The sequence below is a fragment of the Channa argus genome, chromosome 1, assembly GCF_033026475.1.
Source record: "Channa argus isolate prfri chromosome 1, Channa argus male v1.0, whole genome shotgun sequence".
Taxonomy (NCBI): Eukaryota; Metazoa; Chordata; class Actinopteri; order Anabantiformes; family Channidae; genus Channa; species Channa argus.
Window position 1 is genome coordinate 51,505,110 of NC_090197.1, and position 20,748 is coordinate 51,525,857.

The 20,748-nt window shown below is 39.3% G+C and overlaps 1 protein-coding gene across 2 annotated transcripts; it reads right to left on the reverse strand.

Annotated features, from left to right (window-relative positions):
- Positions 1 to 5,211: 5,211 nt before the first annotated feature.
- Positions 5,212 to 19,413, reverse strand: LOC137098643 (NACHT, LRR and PYD domains-containing protein 12-like). Of its 2 annotated transcripts, none has more exons than XM_067475105.1 (11): positions 18,733 to 19,413; positions 16,416 to 16,515; positions 15,640 to 15,744; positions 15,341 to 15,420; positions 13,357 to 15,166; positions 12,526 to 12,702; positions 10,720 to 10,893; positions 9,499 to 9,672; positions 8,504 to 8,677; positions 7,171 to 7,344; positions 5,212 to 7,027 (listed from the first exon to the last, which is right to left on the reverse strand). In XM_067475105.1, exons 2-11 carry the CDS (start codon positions 16,427 to 16,429, stop codon positions 6,979 to 6,981), a joined length of 2,931 nt encoding a protein of 976 aa, XP_067331206.1. In that variant the 5' UTR covers positions 16,430 to 16,515; positions 18,733 to 19,413; the 3' UTR covers positions 5,212 to 6,978. The 2 variants fall into 2 exon arrangements, with proteins under 2 accessions (XP_067331206.1, XP_067331215.1); XM_067475114.1 differs by having other exon boundaries at positions 5,213 to 7,027; positions 13,357 to 15,151.
- Positions 19,414 to 20,748: the final 1,335 nt, after the last annotated feature.

Genomic DNA, 20,748 nt, shown 5'->3' on the forward strand with positions numbered 1-20,748 from the left:
GGTCCCGCTGTGTCCTCAGGCTGCGCTACAGCGTCTATTCACAGGCGCGATCCCACTACTGAGCGGCACGGAGGCTTTGACCTGCTCCGTTTCCGACCTGGGCCGGTGCACCCCTCCTTAGACGACCTGGTGGTCCCGGGCTCCCCCAGGAGCACCATATCGATACCGAACTTAGTGCGGACACCCGCTCGACACAGTCCGCTGCAGCTCAGAGCTCCTGAGCTCCAACGATCCTCCAGCCTCAGCCTCCCAGTAGCTTGGATTACAGGCGCGTGCCACCGCACCCGGCTACCGACGCCGTCCTTCATGGAGGGTTGGAGTTTTACAAAGCTGACGTCATCAGGTGAACACGTCAAGCTGCAGTGCAGAAAGGTGTAGTAGTATCTGAGCAGTTTCCAAAGTGTTATATCAGTGTTTCATTAAAGAGAAAAACTTTATCCCTGTAGTAGAAATGTGGAAGAGTGAAGTGGATCATGAGGATTTTTCTAGTCCAGAAACGTCACAGGGTCTGAGCTCCTGGTTTGACTGAGGCAGTGCCGGAGAAACAAACCTGGATTCTGGTGGTTTGCAAAGAAACACTTATTGCAAACAGGCACAGGTCAAGTTTTTAAGAAGTTACTGAGGCATTTTAACAAATCCCTCATCAACGTTATGAAGGAAAGTTTATATTTAAGTACAAGTATTTCCTGTATTTTGTTGTCGTAATATTTCACAGTTTGAAACTGAAAATAGGAGATAAGTGTGAAAATTACACACTTATTCTGTACTCGGTAAGGACAGCAGGGACATAAACATGCACAGAGGTTGGCGATCAGTCAAGGCCGAACTGGGAACTGTTACCTCAGGGTCCTCAACAGGTAAATCAACTCTATGAAGATTTCATTAAAAAGATTTGGCTTAACAAATTTCATTCTATAAACAAATGTTGTAAAGTGCAAAACCTGCCATCATCTCCTGTGTTAATGACATTTCAGCAGGTACAAATCAGACACGAATGATCATATTTGTCCCCACTGGGTGAAGCTCTGTTCATTCAGGAAGCGTAATTTACCCTTATACCTTTTCAGCACTTTGATAAGCACCTGTGAGCATGAAGTGACTCTGGGTCACTACAGTGTGGGATGATCTGCTGTTAGACAATAACTGACCTTGGAGCAGTTCTGCAAACACTATAAGACAAAACATGGATATGAGACAGATGTTAATCTCTTAATCAGATCTGAGTCTGAGATGAAGTCAGAGAATTTAAGCCAAAGATTCCTGTCATCATTTCCCCAGAGATGCTCCTGGTTTTCTATTGGTTTCAGTCTGTCCAGACAAATATCTGCTGCTGTGTTAACTTGAGCTTTTTCGATGTGTTGTACAGTAACTATTTCCAAACTATCTGATGTTTGCCAGCTCATATCTATCTAATGCTGCATTAACTACACAAATAAACATGAACTTAGATATTTTTCATCCAACATAGTCTGTAATGTTTTTATTGCAGAACATTTTCTTACAATGAACCAACAGTTTGTGACTTTGTGTCTGAGGGTCAATGTTCATCACTGATGGACCTGTCCCCCTTCAGAGACAGACAGGTGTCCTCTTCACACATACTCATCTTCTGGCCTCCGTCTGAGAGCAAAAGCAGAAAAGCTTTCATTGTGATCATGTGCAAACACTTCGTAGTTACTGCAGTGAACCTTCACCACTTTAGCTCCATCATCACTGTTGGTTTCAGCTCATTTACATGAATCACACGTACAGTAGAAACTAAGCTCCAATATTTTCAATCACTTAAAACCTGCCTCCTTTTGAAAACATGTCACTGAAGCATCACCATGGTTTTTGTAAAGGGTTAGAAACAGAGAAGCCAGTAGCACGACCAGGACAGGCAGGATGCAAACAACAGATCAGGGCTTTCACTGGTGGTGAGGTCTGAGGGGGAAACCAGAGTCCATGCACGAGCCCTGGACTAGAAAAGGCAGGACACAAAGTGGGGTCCACACAACAACAGGAAACAGAAGTGCTGCAAAGTTACAAACCAGTGTGTTTCTATGCGGCTGTGATCAGGTCAAAGCAGAACTTGTGCATGTGAGTGGAGAAACGGCAGAAAGGTCACAGAAACCAGGCACAGAGGGAGGGAGGGATCTGAAACCCAGTTTGTGGTGCTCACAGCTTCAAACAGATTTTCTTGCAGAGCTCTGAATTGGGGCCATTTGTAGTAGAGAACTTTGGGTATAAAGGCCGAGAACTGTAGCTCAAGGGTTCAGTGAGTTAGAGGAGCTGAAGAACCAATGTTACAACCAAACCCAGTTGTTATTGACACTATCAACAAAACTCAAATGTCTGTTGGTGGACAACAAAACGTCCACTGTGATAATTGGACCGATTCCAAATCAGAAATTGAAAAGCAGACAAACCACCTGTGCTCTCATGGATCTGTAGTAAACTATTTCACCAAGAAATGTTTCAGTGGACAGTTGACCGTCTTCACATTTAGAAGCGGAGACTTTTCATGTCGTCTTCTGGTGAACGTAAAGACACGAGCACGTAGATAAACTGGCTGAGTCGTATCAGAGGTGAACATTTGCTGCTTTCCTGTCTTTATATATTCAGGACCTCAGTGTGTTCAACTGTTGGACAAACACGTCCACATGTTTGACTCTGTTTCCACTTTTATATTAGTAACTTCACCATAAGTAACTTTATTTAGATGCAGTTGTTGTGTGAGTGACTCTGAGTCCTGAACTACTTCATCAAGTTTTCTTTTGGAGGAACTTCACTTTTCTTCAAACGGTGCTGATGAGGTTTATTAACAGAATCACATTAGTCATTCAAACAACATGGAACAGGAACTTCAAGATTCTGCAGTCACATTCTAAATCCTGACAGGACAGAAACAGTCGCTGAGATCTGTTTGTGTTGCTCTGATATTTACAGCTCACATGAGATTTAAGAAACCAACTGAATTCTTACTGTGAAATCTTTAAACACAGGAAGTCAACTGATTATATAAATACATAAATTGACATATCTAATGATTAACTTGTGGATCTGTCTGACGTCTACATCAGAAGTAATACAAGTGTTCAGTAATTTAAAATTTGCAAACACACACGGCCCTGATTCTTTGTTACATGTGTATGAATGGAAGTGTCACATTATCCATTTTCCCCAATGTGCACAGATTTAATGTCAGAAGGTGATTTACATTGTACAGCAGGATTCACATGGCCCTGATGTTCCTTATGAACAAAGAGGGGATTCAGTGAAGTCTGACAAATTGACTGCAGGGTTTTTGTATTGGTCTGATCACAGATGTGCACTGTCTGTCTGTCTGAAGGAGAAACTAAACATTTCTATGAGGTTTCATATGCTGCTCCTCTTATATTGTCATTAGCTAAATCAGAAGAAGATAATTGGGAAAATGTTCTTCTGTGCATGAGTGGAAGCAGCTCGTGGTTGAGTCTTTTATTTATCTTTTGCCTGAACACATAGTGATAGAGGTGCGAGCAGAGAGGAGAGGGTTAGGATTGGATGAGCCAGTGATTCTTTCAGATTTCACAGTAAAAGAGCATGAAGCTGTCCTTGTTATAGAGTAGGTCTCATAATAAAACACCCTGATGTCACACGGAGCCTTAATGTAACCTGTGACAACATGTCAATGAAAAAAGGAAAAAAGAAAAAAATTTGATTAATTCATTCATTCATATTTCCAAGAGGGTGAATCAGATACAGTTTTTTTATGAGAAAAGTGGGATGTCACGTCATTCAAAACATTTTGGCAAAGAAAAAAAAAAACAGTTTTTTGCTGATTGAGGAAGAAAAACAGGAAAAAAACACATTTGGTTCCTGTTTGTTTTCATAGTGTGTAATAAATAGTTAACTGGCTTAATGTTCCATCTTTTCATATGTTGATGCAAAAAAAGTTCTAAAATAATTATTGTTGAATTCACATTATGCATCTGCACAGATGTTAATTTTAAACACTCATATTTATCTACTGAGGGACAAAAGTCTTGAATGTCGACCATGTTTTATCAATTAAGATTTTTCATTTGACATACAACCTCCCATGAACACGTCCATTCTGTCTATTTGTTAATACATCTGAATTCTGCATTAACCCTGGGAAAAAATGTAATATACAAATAAAACAAAATATATTTTTGAGCTGGTTGTGATAATACCAAAGTTTACTTACAGGCCCAGCAAATGACAATATTCTTTAAAACAAAAGCCACTGATGGAATTACATCAGTTTTTGAGTTGTTGAAGAAAAGCAGTTGTAATTGTGTCTTGTGAAACTTTCTCATTAAAGATACGTGATGGTGGAAAGTGGAGATTTGTACAGGATTTGCAAGTAGTAAAAATGGAAATTCATCCGAGAGCTTCAGAAGTATTAAATCCACAATCAGCTTCCACTAATTTCTCAATTGCTGATTTGGAGAATGTATTTCTATTTGTCCTTATGTTCGCTGACAGCCATTACTTTTTGCTTTTTCCTTAAAAATAATAGCGGTTACCTGGATAAGATTTGGCTTTTGAATTGACTTTTTGAGACGTCCAGGTGATTTTCAGCTGAAATCATTGATGACTTTCTGATGTGCAGCCTGTCTGAGAAAGCCTGCATGTTAGATAAGGTGAACCTACCCAAACATTTAGCAGAAAACTGACTCACATTACAGTTTGTCCTACCTAAAGAAACTTATTTAGGTCATGTGATCACAGCTGAGATCACATAACCAAACAATCTGTTCTAATATCTTTAACCAAGAAACAATGACGTCATACTGAAAACAATGGATTCACAGTTGCCAAGACAGAAAGGCTCCTTGTCTTTAATATTCTGTAGATATGATTATATTCTGTTTGGTTAAAGAGCCATGATGGCATGATGATAACCTATTGCTTACTTTTCAGCTAAGCTGGACCCTGTAGATGATGGAATATGATGCCTGCCAGCTGTGACAGTTGCAGAGAAAGCTGTCATGACTCAGACAAACAGTTGGTTAGACTGATCTAACTCTTTTGGTTCCTTATGCAGCCTCTCTTTCATCTTCCAGGAGCAGAGACTCATCACCTTTCTACAGCGAGTTGTTGAACAAACATAAAAGTTTTCTCATCACTCACTGCTGTGCAAACTTTTCCTACTGCTGAGAAAAAAAAGAAACAAAAAGAGGAGGTTGCAAATTCCAAATTTGAAATATTCTTCCTACACACATGAGGTTGACACACAGGTTAGTGACCCTGAAGGATCATTTGATGGAAAATGTACATAGCTAAGGTGGGGGTTCCTAGAGGGGGCCAGATGAATACAAAGCCAGAAACCAAATATCTGCAGTTTGAGTTTTCTTTGTGCCATTAATAAAATCCAAATGTCCATTGGATTAATTACATATATCACAAAAAGAAAGAAGTGTTTGGAGACTCATGTTGTACTTTCATTCCTAATAATACTGCAGCTGATGGAAGAGGGTCTCAGGTCCATCAGGGAAGAACTTGCATGAAACTCTGGTGTAAGTACTGGTTGGATTGAGCAGATATTTGGTAAATGGAAACCTGTTATATTGTCTCTGCTTACTTCTGTACTTCTGCTTGTAATTTTTGCATTTTGTGGATGTTGTCTTATGCCACATGGAAGAGGTCTAATTATGTGAGTCACAGAGTGCTGTGACTCATCAGATGGCACTTGTTGATCTAAGATCTGCAAAGAATAATGTTCCTCTTTTAGAACCTGATGTTGATCCATTCACAGATTGTAAATATGCTTAGAAAACCTCCTAATCTCTGCTTAGCTCTGTACCCCAGTGATGTCTGTCACACAAAAACAGAGCCTGAATTTCCAATACAACATTATGATGATGTATATTGAATATCTTAAATGTCTCAGGAGGGAATTGTGATGGAAAATCAAGTATGATTAAATGTTAATGCTTGTGTTTTCTCTAGTTGTAATAGTAAATTGTGAAAGATGTTTTAAATGTTGTTCAGACTTTGTCTCATATCCATGTTTTGTCTTATAGTGTTTGCAAAACTGCTCCAAGGTCAGTTATTGTCTAACAGCAGATCATCCCACACTGTAGTGACCCAGAGTCACTTCATGCTCACAGGTGCTTATCAAAGTGCTGAAAAGGGAAAAGGTTTCTAGAAAAGCAGAAAAGGGCTGAGAGCAGTAGCCTGAGGGTGGAGAATGTTCTGTCCAGCAACACAAGGTTAGAAAACTAATGTGTGATGTATGAAGTTTAGAACTGCACTGGAAGCTCTGTTGATGTTCTTCTCTCTTCTAAGGTAATAAAACCCTAAAAGAGACTTGATGTGTCTAAGACCATATAATGTCATTTTTAACAGTAATAACAAAAAAACAGATATATTTGGTTTCCAGTCAGTTGAGAGACTTTACTGATTATAAAAACACATTTATTATCAGCTATTTATCTGTTAATAATATGAAGATAATGAGAAACTGTCTATTGTTGCTAAAAACCAGGAGTTCAGAGAGAAACATTACACTATTTTACTTTAATACTTTATCAATTAAACAGAAATATGAATGTAAGATCTGAAGGAATCAAACAAGACAAAGTCAAATCCAGGTGGAGGTGGAGGAGGTGGTTGAGTGTGGAGCAGAAGGAGTGGAGGAGTCTCAGTGTGTCTGCAGAGACTGTGTAGAAGGACAGAGCAGCAGCAGAGCAGATCCACTGCTGATCCAGATCCAGAAGATCACACAGGGATGATGGTGGACTTGACATTGTGTCTGACAGTGGAGCTGTTCTCAGAGCAGTTCAGACTGCAGCACTGAGAGTCATCTCCACTTCTTCTGATTCCTCTGTCAGTCACTGCTGGATGAAGCTCTCCTCTCCACTCTACCTCCCAGTAACATGGTCCAGTCAGAGCCTCTCTGCACACAACATGCTGCTGCTGCTGCAACATCTGCATCATCAGGACAAACATTATCCTGGTCATTTAATGACACTTTTACATCAGACATTAATATGATCTGACTCTATTTTGCTGGTCCATTATAGTCGGCCTCCACCTGTAGAGAGAATGAGACAGAACAGAGGAGATCAGTGATGTTTCCAGAGACTCACTTCATCATCTGTCAGTCAGCAGATGGTCTCTACAAAGACCACATGGTTACTAAATGTAACCATGGACTGACTCCAACCCTCTACTGACCTCAGAGTCTCCAGTCTACAGTGTGGACTCTCCACAAGATCAGACAGAAGCTTCACTCGTGAATCCTGCAGGTTGTTGGGGCTCAGGTCCAGTTCTCTCAGATGGGAGGGGTTGGACTTCAGAGCTGAGACCAGAGAATCACAGCTGATATCTGACAAGCTGCAGCTCTTTAATCTGAATAAAGAATCAAAGATGTAGATCAAATCATTAGTAATCAATCAGATTTGTCCTAATCAATGGTGTTTTCTCTAAAATGAGCAAAACTAAAAACTATTTTACTACTAAACTATTCAGAACAAAAACTATTTGAATCCCAAATTACAGATGATTTCATGAAAACTTGTGAAATAAAAACAATTTCTTCATGGACTGAAACATGGAAAAACAACAGTTTGGTTCTTTAAACATTTTGCAACACAATTAACAAGTTCAACAAACTCACCTCTATGAAAAAATACAACTGCTTTTATATGAACATCAATGATTACAGCTCACTGATATGAATTAAATCCAAAGAATATTGTTTTGTTGAGTTTATTTCAGTTTATTTTTGTGATAAATCTGAATTTAAATTCAAAGATGAACTCAACATTCTTTACAATGTATTGAGAAACATTAGTGAGAAATATGAATATTAATTTGACAGAAAAATGACACATGACTAAAAATAATTAGATGCAACAAAACCCAATATTTGTCTGACATTCCCCAAAATGTATTGATCATCTTTGGATCATCCAGGACTCTGCAGCCAAAGGTCTCATCCAATCTAAAACATGTGAACACGTTACTTCATCATGTTCAGTTGGAAATTCTTTTGGAAGTATTCAAAGCTCTGCATGGCCTTGCTCCTGCATAACTGGCCAATTTGAGCCTTTATGATGTTGCCTCCCTCATGCTGTGATCTACTTCAGCTGCTGAAGTTCAACTCAGAACCAGAACTGAGACTCTGGACTGAACTTCCCTTTCACATTCACCAACACAGTTTCATTGCAGAGTTAAACATGTGTCTCTTTAAGGTTGCAGATCCATTATAATGCAGCTTTTCACTGACTGTAAATTGATTTTAATAAGGATTTTATTGCTGTTCTAAAAAGAGTTTGATTTTATTACTTTTACATTTTGAAAACAAGTTTCTTTGTATTTGGTTTAGTTTGGTATTATTGTCTTAAATAAATGTAGGTTTATTATTAATACATTTACCTGAAACTGAAGAAAATATTTTTAGTCTGTTGATATAAGAAACATTTAACTTCAAAGTGTAATTGATTTATTAATGACAGTTGGGGACAAAACACATAAAATCTCCAACAGTATCAGTCAGTGAACTGACCTCAGAGTCTCCAGTCTACAGTGTGGACTCTCCAGAAAACCACACAGCAGCTTCACTCCTGAATCCTGGAGGTTGTTGAAGCTCAGGTCCAGTTCTCTCAGATGGGAGGGGTTGGACTTCAGAGCTGAGACCAGAGAATCACAGCTGATCTCTGACAAACTGCAGCTTATCAATCTGTATAAAGAATAAAAGATGTAAATTTAGAAACAAAGTTCCTGTTTGAAACCATCAAACACTGGACAGAGACAGACAGGAGGAACTTTGTCCTCACACATTTGAAATGTCTCTAAGGTGGATCTCACAGCACAGCTGCTGTCATTCACCTGGATTTGGCTTCATGTGATCAGACAATGTAGTGATTGGAAAAAGATCCAGTTTGACTGCAGCAACACTTTGGTTTTCCTCAACACACATTTGTCCTCCCTGCTCTCTCATGTGTCTCTCACATGTCTTCACCCATGCAAAATATTTCCCATATGATGTAAAGCTGTCAATCATCTCCTGTTGCACTTGATAGTAGTTGTGGAATGTTTGGAGGATTTCTTTCCTTTTCTCTGCACCTTCCAATCCCACTCTGCTGCTCCTCTCTACATTTATTCCACTCAAATCAAACAGGATCAACTGTCTCTGCTTCTTGACACAGTTGGCAGTTGGATGCTTCTTCATTAGCTTCAGTCAACTATTTAGTGCTGTGTGTCCTGTTCTTAACCTGCTGATTCTTCTCTCCTCCTTCTATTTGCTCCAAGCTGATTCTCTGTTGCTGCTTTATACAAGTGTCTTCAATTCTAAGTCTGACAATCAACTGTCATTTTCACATTTTTACATCAGATTTTTCTACTTTCAAATCAGAGTCGACACTTTCAAAACTTACTTTCAACCACTGAACAGTTTGAATGTGATTTGACCTCAGAAACATGAACCTGTCTGTAGTTTAGTGTCACCACAACTTTCACATCATATTAATCTCAGCACACAACTAAAAAATGGAATCTGACCTCAGAGTCTCCAGTCTACAGTGTGGACTCTCCAGAAAACAACACAGCAGCTTCACTCCTGAATCCTGCAGGTTGTTGTCATTCAGGTCCAGTTGTCTCAGATAGGAGGGGTTGGACTTCAGAGCTGAGACCAGAGAATCACAGCTGATCTCTGACAAACTGCAGCTTATCAATCTGTATAAAGAATCAAAGATGTAAATTTAGAAACAAAGTTCCTGTTTGAACCATCAATGTTTCATCATCTGATCAGAGCTGAGATCAGGATTTTCTCTCAGGATTCTTCAATAACATATTTCTGTCTTTCTTCTTCTTCATTTGGACAGTTCATGTTGTCTTTGTGAAGACAGAAGCAACAATCTAATCATTAGTGAAATGTTAGTGTCTAAACTCTGCTAAACACAAACTTCAACCTCTTGTCTGCTCTTAATGATCAAACCTTCAAACTAAGGTTTTTCTGTGTCTGTCTTCAAACACTGGACAGAGACAGACAGGAGGAACTTTGTCCTCACACATTTGAAATGTCTCTAAGGTGGATCTCACAGCACAGCTGCTGTCATTCACCTGGATTTGGCTTCATGTGATCAGACAATGTAGTGATTGGAAAAAGATCCAGTTTGTCTGCAGCAACACTTTGGTTGTCCTCAACACACAGTTGTCCTCTGTCTCATGTGTCTCTCACATGTCTTCACACATGCAAACTATTTCCCATATGATGTAAAGCTGTCAATCATCTCCTGTTGCACTTGATAGTAGCTGTGGAATGTTTGGAGGATTTCTTTCCTTTTCTCTGCACCTTCCAATCCCACTCTGCTGCTCCTCTCTACATTTATTCCACTCAAATCAAACAGGATCAACTGTCTCTGCTTCTTGACACAGTTGGATGCTTCTTCATTAGCTTCAGTCAACTATTTAGTGCTGTGTGTCCTGTTCTTAACCTGCTGATTCTTCTCTCCTCCTTCTATTTGCTCCAAGCTGATTCTCTGTTGCTGCTTTATACAAGTGTCTTCAATTCTAAGTCTGACAATCAAATGTCATCTTCACATTTTTACATCATATTTTTCTACTTTCAAATCAGAGTCGACACTTTCAAAACTTACTATTAACCACTGAACAGTTTGAATGTGATTTGACCTCAGAAACTTGAACCTGTCTGTAGTTTAGTGTCACCACAACTTTCACATCATATTAATCTCAGCACACAACTAAAAAATGGAATCTGACCTCAGAGTCTCCAGTCTACAGTGTGGACTCTCCAGAAAACCACACAGCAGCTTCACTCCTGAATCCAGCAGCTTGCTGAAGCTCAGGTCCAGTTGTCTCAGATGGGAGGGGTTGGACTTCAGAGCTGAGACCAGAGAATCACAGCTGATCTCTGAGAAATCGCAGCAACTTAATCTGAATAAAAAATCAAAGATGTGGATCAAATCATTCGTAATCAATCAGATATGTCCTAATCAATGGTGTTAGAGTGACTTTGTCCTTGTGTTATCAGAATGTCAGACTTCTACAGACATCATCCAAATGTCAGCACAGCATTCATACACCTATTCATGTCCCCACTGATTCAGAACATGACATTTATAACATATTATAAAATCAGACATGTTTATTCAAAAGACTGAATCTTGAATGAAGTTTTCTTTAGAATTTCATAAATGACCAGTATTGTGAAATAAATGACCACACTGAGTTCAGCTTCCTCTGAAAGTCAGATGGATGTTCTCTTCTCTGATCCTAAATGGAACCTAGCACCTTTCTGTACAAACATGTCTGCAGGGTCAGATTTCTGCTCCTGGTTACTGGTTGTGTCTCTACACAAAGTGACATCATTGTCTGACAGGAAGCATCATGCACAGGTTCAAGTGTCACCTGTTGATGGAGACAAATCAGACACCACTAAAGATATGAAGAGTTCATTTGATAAAACAGATTTTGACTGTGTTAAATTTTACTTATTAAATGTCGTTTAACATAAAACCAGCAGGTAAATCGTGAAAAATTACAACAAAATCCACCATGAACTGGTTCATTCCAAGGTCAAAACGACCAAACCACCAAAATCCTGATCATGTCCTCAGCAGTGGAATTTAAAGAGCTGCTGCAAAGGTTCACTGTAGCTCTGATTGATACTGAGACGACATTCAGCCTTTGGTTTTTCTCAACAACACTAACAAAACTATTTGCCTGTTTCTCATCTACAAACCTTACTTCCAGAAAAGTTGGGACTTTTTCCAAACTGCAATAAAAACTCCAATCTGGGATTTGTTCATTCACTTGAAATTTGATTTATCTGACAAAAGGACAAAGAAAAGATTTTTCACTGTATTTTGTAAATTGAAGCTCATTGAGAAAAGACAAAATAAGAGTGAAAAGTGAAGAAAAGTCCGACGGTTGTGGATGATTCCAGAATGAGCAGCTTCATTGGTAACAGGTGAGGGGATCAGGATTGGCTCAAAGCCTCAGTCTCTACAATCAAACATGGCTCGTGGCTCAGCACTTTGACAATTCTGTCATCAAGTTGAAAGAAGAAGTTTGCAAAGAACTGAGCTCTTTCACCATCTCCACAACATCACAGTGGGAAAAGATTCAGTGCATAAAGGCCACAGGCAGAAACCACTGTTGAATGTGTGGAACCTTCCAGCTGTCAGGCAGACAAATGTCAGAGAAACAAAGTTTCATCTTCACACTTTTCACTCTTTAACACTTGAGAAAAACTCGGCTTTCCTTAAGTTCATGGTCTACTACTAGTGCAGACAAGGTACTAGTCCAAGGCCCAATCAGACTGTCAGCCTGTTCCTCCTCAGCACCACTTTCCTTCAAGTACAGTCTGCAAACATGGAGACATCTCCCATCAGCCAGTCTGGACTTATTTCACTTCTCTATGTGGACTCAACTTAAAGTCCCACATAGTGTTGAGGGATTTGACCTGAGGAAATAGTTTTCACATTTGTGCTCAGACAAACGTAGAAACTAATGAACCAAACGAAACCTGAACATTCACTTATGGATTTAAGATGGAAAACTGACCTCAGAGTCTCCAGGAGACAGTTTGGATTCTTCAGGCCAGAACAAATCAGCTTCACTCCTGAATCCTGCAGGTCCCAGTTTCCATTCAGGTCAAGTTTTCTCAGATGGGAGGGGCTGGACTTCAGAGCTGAGGCCAAAACTTCACAGTGAGTCTCTGAGAGTTTGCAGCCACGAAGTCTGTGATAACAGATAATGAGAAATAATATGAATATGTAATTTATAAGTATAATTAAAAATCTACTATAAAGTTTAGACTTTCTTTATTTTGATCACAAAGCAGAATGAGATGGAGGCAGAAGCTAAATGGTCTGAACTTATCTTCTATAACACTTTTCTACATCACGGAGACACAAACACACACACACACACAGTCAGGTCCATAAGTATTTGAACAGGGACACAGATTTCATGGTTCTGGTTCTCTGTCCCACCACAGTGGATTTGAAGTGAAACCATCAAAATGTGCGTAAAGTGGAGACTGTCAGCTTTCATTTAAGGCTTTGCTCCAAAACATTAGATGAACAGTGGAGGAACTACACACACTTTTATTCACAGAAGCCCAATTTTAGTGGCTCACAAATATTAAGAACAATAAAGTTCAACTCTCTGTTTTAATATTTGTTCCAAATCTTCCTGAGTCAAAAACTCGAACTATGTAACTATAAAATACGAACTATATAATCTGGAACTATGAACATCACAAGATGCCGGGTTTCTTCCCTGGTGATGCTCTGTCAGACCTTTACTGCAGCTCTCTTCACTTCAGCTTGGTTTCGGGGGTTCAAACATCTTTTATGTGTGTTAAGTGTGATTGATCACATCTGGACTTACTGAGCCTTTCTGCAGTTCCTCACAGCTGGGATCAGTCTCAGTCGTCCCTCCTCTGATGTGTTGTACTTCTTCAGGTCCAACTCATCCAGAACCTCCTCTGACATCTGCAGCATGTAGGCCAGAGCTGAGCAGTGGATCACAGGGAGTTTCTTCTTTGATCTGTTCTCTGACTTCAGGAACTCTTGGATCTGCTGATGTACTGAGTGGTCCTTCATCTCCATCAGACAGTGGAAGATGTTGATGCTTCTGTCAGGAGAACTACTAGTTTGCTTTTTCTTCAAGTTGTTTATGACTCTCTGGATGATTTCTGGACTGTTCTCTGTCTGACCCAGCAGACCTTCTAAGAGTCTCTGGTTGGACTCCAGAGAGAGACCATGAAGGAAGCGGACAAACAGGTCCAGGTGACCATTTTTACTTTGGAGGGATTTCTGCATGGCTGACTTCAGGAAAACCTCAAGAGAGGAGTTTTGAGATGAGTATTTCTTCCCCAGGAAGTCCTCCAGTACCTTTCTCTCCCTGTTGGTGTAACAGTGGAAGAAGTAAACTGCAGCCAGAAACTCCTGAATGCTCAGATGAACAAAGCAGTAGACTGTTTTCTGGAAGATCACACTCTCTCTTTTGAAGATCTCTGTACAAACTCCTGAGTACACCAAGGCCTCTGTGACATCAAGACCACACTGCTCCAGGTCTTCTTGGTAGAACATTATGTTTCCTTTCTTCAGATGTTCAAACGCCAGCATCCCCAGCTTCACAAGAACATCCCTGTCAGCCTCCATCAGCTCCTGTGGCCTGGTCTCATGTCCCTCATCATACTTGTTCTTCTTCCTCTTGGTTTGAACCAGCAGGAAATGTGAGTACATGTCAGTCAGGGACTTGGGCAGCTCTCCACTCTGCTCTGTAGTCAACATGTGCTCCACAACTGTAGCAGTGATCCAGCTGAAGACTGGGATGTGACACATGACGTGGAGGCTCCTGGATGTCTTGATGTGGGAGATGATTCTGCTGGACAGGTCTTCATCACTGAACCTCCTCCTGAAGTACTCCTCCTTCTGGGCGTCAGTGAAGCCTCGTACTTCTGTTACCCTGTCGACACATGTAGGAGGGATCTGATTGGCTGCTGCAGGTCTGGAAGTTATCCAGACCAGAGCAGAAGGAAGCAGATTCCCCTTGATGAGGTTTGTCAGCAGCACGTCGACTGATGACTTCTGTGTGACATCAGACACAACCTCACTGTTGTTGAAATCCAGTGAACGTCTGCTTTCATCCAGGCCGTCAAAGATGAACAAAAGTTTACAGACAGCCAGCTGCTCTGCTGTGACCTTCTGTAATGTTGGATGGAAAACATGGAGCAGCGTGAGAAGACTGTACTGCTCATCTTTGATCAAGTTCAGCTCCCTGAACGAAAGCACAACCAGCACACTGACATCTTGGTTTTCCAAGTCCTCTGCCCAGTCCAGACTGAACTTCTGCACCGAGAAGGTTTTTCCAACACCAGCGACGCCGTTGGTCAGAACCACTCTGATGTGTCTCTGTTGGTCAGGTAAGGCTTTAAAGATGTCGTGGACCTTGATTGGAGTGTCATGGAGGGTCTTCATCTTGGAAGCTGTCTCAAGCTGCCTCACCTCATGTTGAGTATTAACCTCTTCACTCTGTCCCTCTGTGATGTAGAGCTCAGTGTAGATCCTGTTGAGGAGGGTTCCACTTCCTGTTTCATCACTTCCTTCAGTCACACATTCACATCTCCTCCTCAGACTGATCTTATGTTCATCTAAAACCTCCTGCAGACCAACACCTGCTGAAAGATCAGAAACTACCAATGAAGAAAACACAAAGATGTTTAAGAATTTGTGATTATTATAATATTTAACACAAATGAATGATAATAAAAAAAAATATGTTAATGCTGTATAATACGACAAATGTCTGTGTATAAAACAACAAGTCTTGTTTTCAGAAACATCAGCAGACAGATGTTCAGTCTTACTTTGTACAGAGCTGCTCTGACTGTCTGTCTTCAGTCCAGGTCTTGTTCTGGATCTTTCTCCAAACTGCTTTTTCTTCTCTCTGTGAAAACATTTCTTTATAACTAACTAATCAGTAGATTTATGTTTTTTTCTTTTTTTACTACAGAAACACCATCAGTAGTTTGTGGAAATAAAACCCAGACTAAGATCCATCTTAGTCTGAACCAGTATCTGCACTAATAGTTCTGCATCATGAATATAAATCATCTTCAGTGAATCATCTTCATCAGGTCAGTTTACAGTAGAAACTGTCTCTTACTTTGTGTCTGTGGGTCCAGGTTCAGGACTGAAGTATGGAGGATTTCCTTTGGACCAGTCACTCTTCATAGACAGATGACTGGATGCTGAAGACTCTGGTTTGTGTCTGTGGAAACAAAAGTGTTTTTATCATTAACACTTGCAGTTTGCATGTTGTCCCTGTTTTTGTGCGAGTTTCCTCCCACAGTCCAAAGACATGCATGTTAGGGAAATTGTCCCTAGGTGTCTGTCTGTGTATGTCTCTCTGTATTGGCCCTGAGACAGACTGGAGACCTGTCCAGGGTGGATAAGTGGTTGCAGATAATGGATGGATGCTAATTGTGAATTTGACACCAAAAACCTAAAGACGCGTCTCTTTGTTTGTCCTACATGTGTCATGTTCTTTTATGTGACTGTCACAGGTTTGTCTTCACAGTTCACTTTGTTACATGTGACAGTGGTTTACAGCTCACACACTGCACTGAATCTGCACAATCAATGGCTCAAACATAGATAAACATTTTGATTATCACAGTTTAATTAGTTCATAACTTTTTTTAAACAGGGACTGAAAGTTAACTTGCTATAAAACTCTATATACACAGCATCAGTTACTTAATAAACTAATAATATATCATAAATACACAGTAACTTACACCTCAAACTGTGGGAAATTTATTTTCCAGTAAAGTTTATTCTGTGTCCACAGACAATGTCAAACACGACCTCCTACAGTCCAACATGAGACTAAACTAGATTCTCTGACAGTGAAATAATAAATAATAATACAAAACTTACGATGTGTTACCCATGTTCCTCCATCCACAGCATCAATCAGTCTTCTGGTTGAACGTGTTCAGAATAAAAGCACTTCCTCTATTAAGTTCATTTACTTTATCTAAATACAAAAGTGGAAAAGTTCTGTTAGACATTTAACGATAAATTGTCGATCATCTTAACGTCTACAACCACACAACAAACAGGTAAATAGACTCACTGATCAGTTTCACCAGGTAAATGAAGTCCTACTGTAGCATACAGTGTCTTTATGAAGATCAGTTTCAGTTTTTGATGATAATTCTCAAAAATGCTTTAATTTAATTCCATCTTAATTATAGGGAACATAATTAAAGGTGGTTATATTCTGAGGTTTTCCTAATATTAGACTAAAAATAGAGACACATCTGAAACTCAAGCAGAATAGAACCATAATTAAAGATGGAAAAACAGAAGAGCTAAGAGATTTTTGATTACTTTTAAAGAAATTGAATTGAAACACAGAGGCAGAGCTGGCAGTACTTGGTGCTAGATGGTTAACCATCCACTACATCCACGGGCAGGATGTGTTAAGTACAGTTATGTTGGTTCACCTTTTGTTTAGCTTCAGACCAGGCTACTCCAAGTCATCAATCATCCTCCCATTGATTTGGACTTTCTTGAGTTTACTTGTTCTCAAGAGTTCACTTTAATCCCTCCACCCATTTTACAGGGATTACACAACCTTCTAAATGATATTCATATCTGTGACCCTGAGGTGCCTGATGCATCTCCAGAACAAGTACAAGGAGCAATGGGTCGGCCACGTTATGTAATATCCGCAAACCAGCTTCAGGGGCTGCTTGATATGTCCATGTCAGTTGGAATGATGGCTCAGCATCTTGGAGTATCTAGGAGGACTGTTCAGAGATGTGTAGCTGAAAACAACTTGTCAACTTGACACCAATTCCAAGAACTTGACCATGTCGTGTTGACAATAACGAACACAGTGCCACATGCTGGGTACAGATTCATGAAAGGAGCCTCCTCCTCCCCTCTCTTCATTTCTACACATTGCCATGTCACCATTATATGTCACTAACTATTTTCTTTTCCCATAGTTGTGCTTTTATCTTCTGCAGGTGTCCCCAGTTTGGAGCTGTGTGTTTCCATATGCAGTCACTGGCCCTAGTTCTTGTTTTTTCCACATTTTTTTCACCACATCGTTACCTTTGTGCTTGCTCAATGTCCTTTGTTGGGTTTGTCTGTACATTTCTAAGGCCATGAACTTACTATGTAAAGTGCCTTGACATTATTTTGCTGTAAATCTGTGCTCTATAAATAAAATAACATTCAGATTTCAATAAATCGACACTATGTGACAAAATTTCCAAGTTATGTAATAATTACTTGAAAAAGTAAAATGCTTATGAAATGAAGCCTTGTTTTCCTACTAATTGTTTTGCAATCATTTGTCATTGACTGAATGTGTCTATGGGAGGGTGAAAACTAGAGGCTGCTAAACTGAAAGCACCGAGGTAGATACCCATTGAGGAAGTTAACGTTCCAAATCTACCTACAAACATTAACTAAAATAACATTACTTAGAATAAAGAAAAAGAAAGAAAAAGAAAAAAAGAAAAAGTTTGTTTTAATTAAGTTAATTTAGTTTTTTTCATTATTTTACAATAACTTCTTCATACACTTCTTTTTTGTAAAGTATATGTAAAGTTTGCATCTTTACACTAAAAAGACAGATGGAATTTTTGTACACAACTGTATGTTTAGCATGAATGTATTAGTGACTTTATATTTATGTTATTGTTAACATGTCCTTATTGTGTTAGCAGAAAAAAATGTGGGTTTCTGTTCCCTAAAAACACATGTGACTCCAGTTTATTAGCAGAGAAACAACTGTATGTGTATGTTTGTACAAGTCATGATGAACCAATAACAGAAACTGAAACGTTTGTTCACACGTAAAAAGACAACACACCAACACACACCAACACACACACACACACACACACACACACACACACACAGAGTCGTGTCTTACTAGACTGGTGAAGACACTCTTGAAATAATTCTTATATCAACACCAACCATTAAGAACTAAAACCAAGTCTTAACCCTCAGACTCTGAAATTGTCAGGAGCCAAAACTTCTTCACAACAATGGTGTAAAAACAAAATTTGTCATTTTAAGGAAACACCACATTTTCTACTTCCTGGTTTTTGTTTTCCGGAGTCTCTTCATGTAAACAGCAGTGGACAGTGTGTGTTGTTTCCTCTATTGTCCTCAGGGACAAACTGACTCAGAGACAGTAAAATAATAGTAATGTTGGATTAACACTCACCCTGTCTCAGTCTTCACTTTTCCTCCATTTTCTCTCTGGTCTTTAAGCTGTAAACTGCTGCAGGCTACAGACTGATGAATGATTTTCACTGAGGTTCAACTGTCAGAGAAAAAAAGTTCCTGTCTGAGGTTTCGATTTATTCCGTTTGTCTTTTTACAAACGTGTGTTAGGTCTTGTAGCCCTGGAACTTTGAAAGTCTGAAAAGACCAAGAGCGTTGATCATCCGCGATGTCCCAGTTACCAATTCTGACTTTCCGTCTTCTGGTTTTAAATTAATGGCATTAACTTTGGACGGACGTGACTTAGCTAATGCTAAACTGAAACCGAACGTTCTCCGTTGTAACCTCGATCCATGACGTCATGACGTTGGGGAAGGTGAGCTGGATGGAGGCTGAAGAGAGGAGGAAGAGGAGGAAGAGGAGGATGACAGCTGCTATCTGAGGACATGAAGTCTTTTTCTCACAGCATCCAGAGAGGATTTGGTTCCTGGGAGGAAACAAAGAATCAGGAAAGAGATGAAAAGACATGTATGAAAAAAAAGACACAAAACGCTGTGTAAGTAAAGTGATGGACAATGTGCAGGATTTGTGTTGTAGAAACGATTAACAGTAGAAATACTGTTAATTTCACATTACTCACACAAATCTACACATATTTTATTATGTCTTTGACATTTCCTGAAAAACAAGGTCTAAGGTTTGGTTATTCTTTGGTTACACTGTTTACTTTAGTTTTTCCTCCCTTTTGGTATTTAAGTTTGTCTTTGGATTTATTTTGTTAATTTACACGCTGTGTAATTCTTGTTCGTCCTTATGGAGGGATTTTTATGTTGGTGTTAACATTCCCCTAACTCCCTATAATAAATGTCCCTTTACTTTGAAACCCTCTCTGACTGTCTCCTTATTTGTGTCCTCAAACCAAATTACCCAATCCTTAAACAAATCATGTTTCATATTAAACTGAAGACAAGAAAACACTGAAAGCTCAGATATTTCTGCATCTACAGAAAAACTTGTTTTGACCTCATATGTAGTTTTCTATAGCACAAACATAATTGATGAGATGAGCTCATAAAGATTATTTTTTTATAGTTATTCTCCAAAGTTTAGTCCTTTACAAAAATAATGAAGACATTAACATCACTCCAGCAGAAAAAACAAACTTTTTCATAAAAAGTGGATCAAAACATTCAGAAATAAAGGACAAGAATAACTGAGCAGACTAAGCTCCTGAAAGAGGTCGACCCAGAGCCGGGACAGTAAAAACCTGATCCCCTCTGGTCTTTAATCCAATATCTGCTTCGTTCTACAACTTCATCATCTTTTGTAAATAGAATCAAATGTCAAGTTTCATGTCTGCAATCAGAAGTTTAGAGGAGACAAAATAAGAGTGAAACCATGATGAATCCATCACGAGCAGGTGAACTGGTACCAGGTGAGAGGATCATCACTGGGTGTAAAAGGAGCATCCAGCAAAGGCTCCAAAGTCTTTGTGAGAGAAAGATTCAACAAGAAAATGTCTCAATACAAGAAACAACAAACAGTGGAGGGAAACAGCCAAAATCTTTTCTTTGTGCTTTTTTACATGAATAAAGGTTCAAATGAACAAACAAATCATACATTTATATTTTTATTGAAAAAAGTCCTACTTTTTCTGGAATCACAAAAATGTTGTAAAACACAAACCAGATGAAATAAAGAATCATTTACCAAACTGAAGCCTGACACAGGATAAAACACTGAAACTACAACTTAATTAGTTTTCTGACAAAATTCCAGATTTTAGTTGATAAATAAGATTTTTATTTGGCTTATTTATTTACATCCACAACAGCGGATACTGTCACTGTCCCTGTTACCTGTTTGCTGTAATCTGACACCAACGGACGAAGAGCACGGCTGTGGACACACAGACTCAGTCTATCGAGACGTGTTAGGCTGGTTGGACCAAGAAGAATTGTTCAGAGAGGTTGTCTGGACTGGAACTCTGTCAGATCATCAAATCATCAACAGGTGT

Bases quoted from the DNA above. Each gene is read 5' to 3' on its own strand.
- LOC137098643 (XM_067475105.1), bottom strand. The intron at 15,421-15,639 runs GTAAGAGACAGT...ATGTTTTCACAG, and splicing joins CCTGGACCCACAGACACAAA to AGAGAAGAAAAAGCAGTTTG. The intron at 7,345-8,503 runs GTCAGTTCACTG...TTCTTTATTCAG, and splicing joins TGTAGACTGGAGACTCTGAG to ATTAAAGAGCTGCAGCTTGT.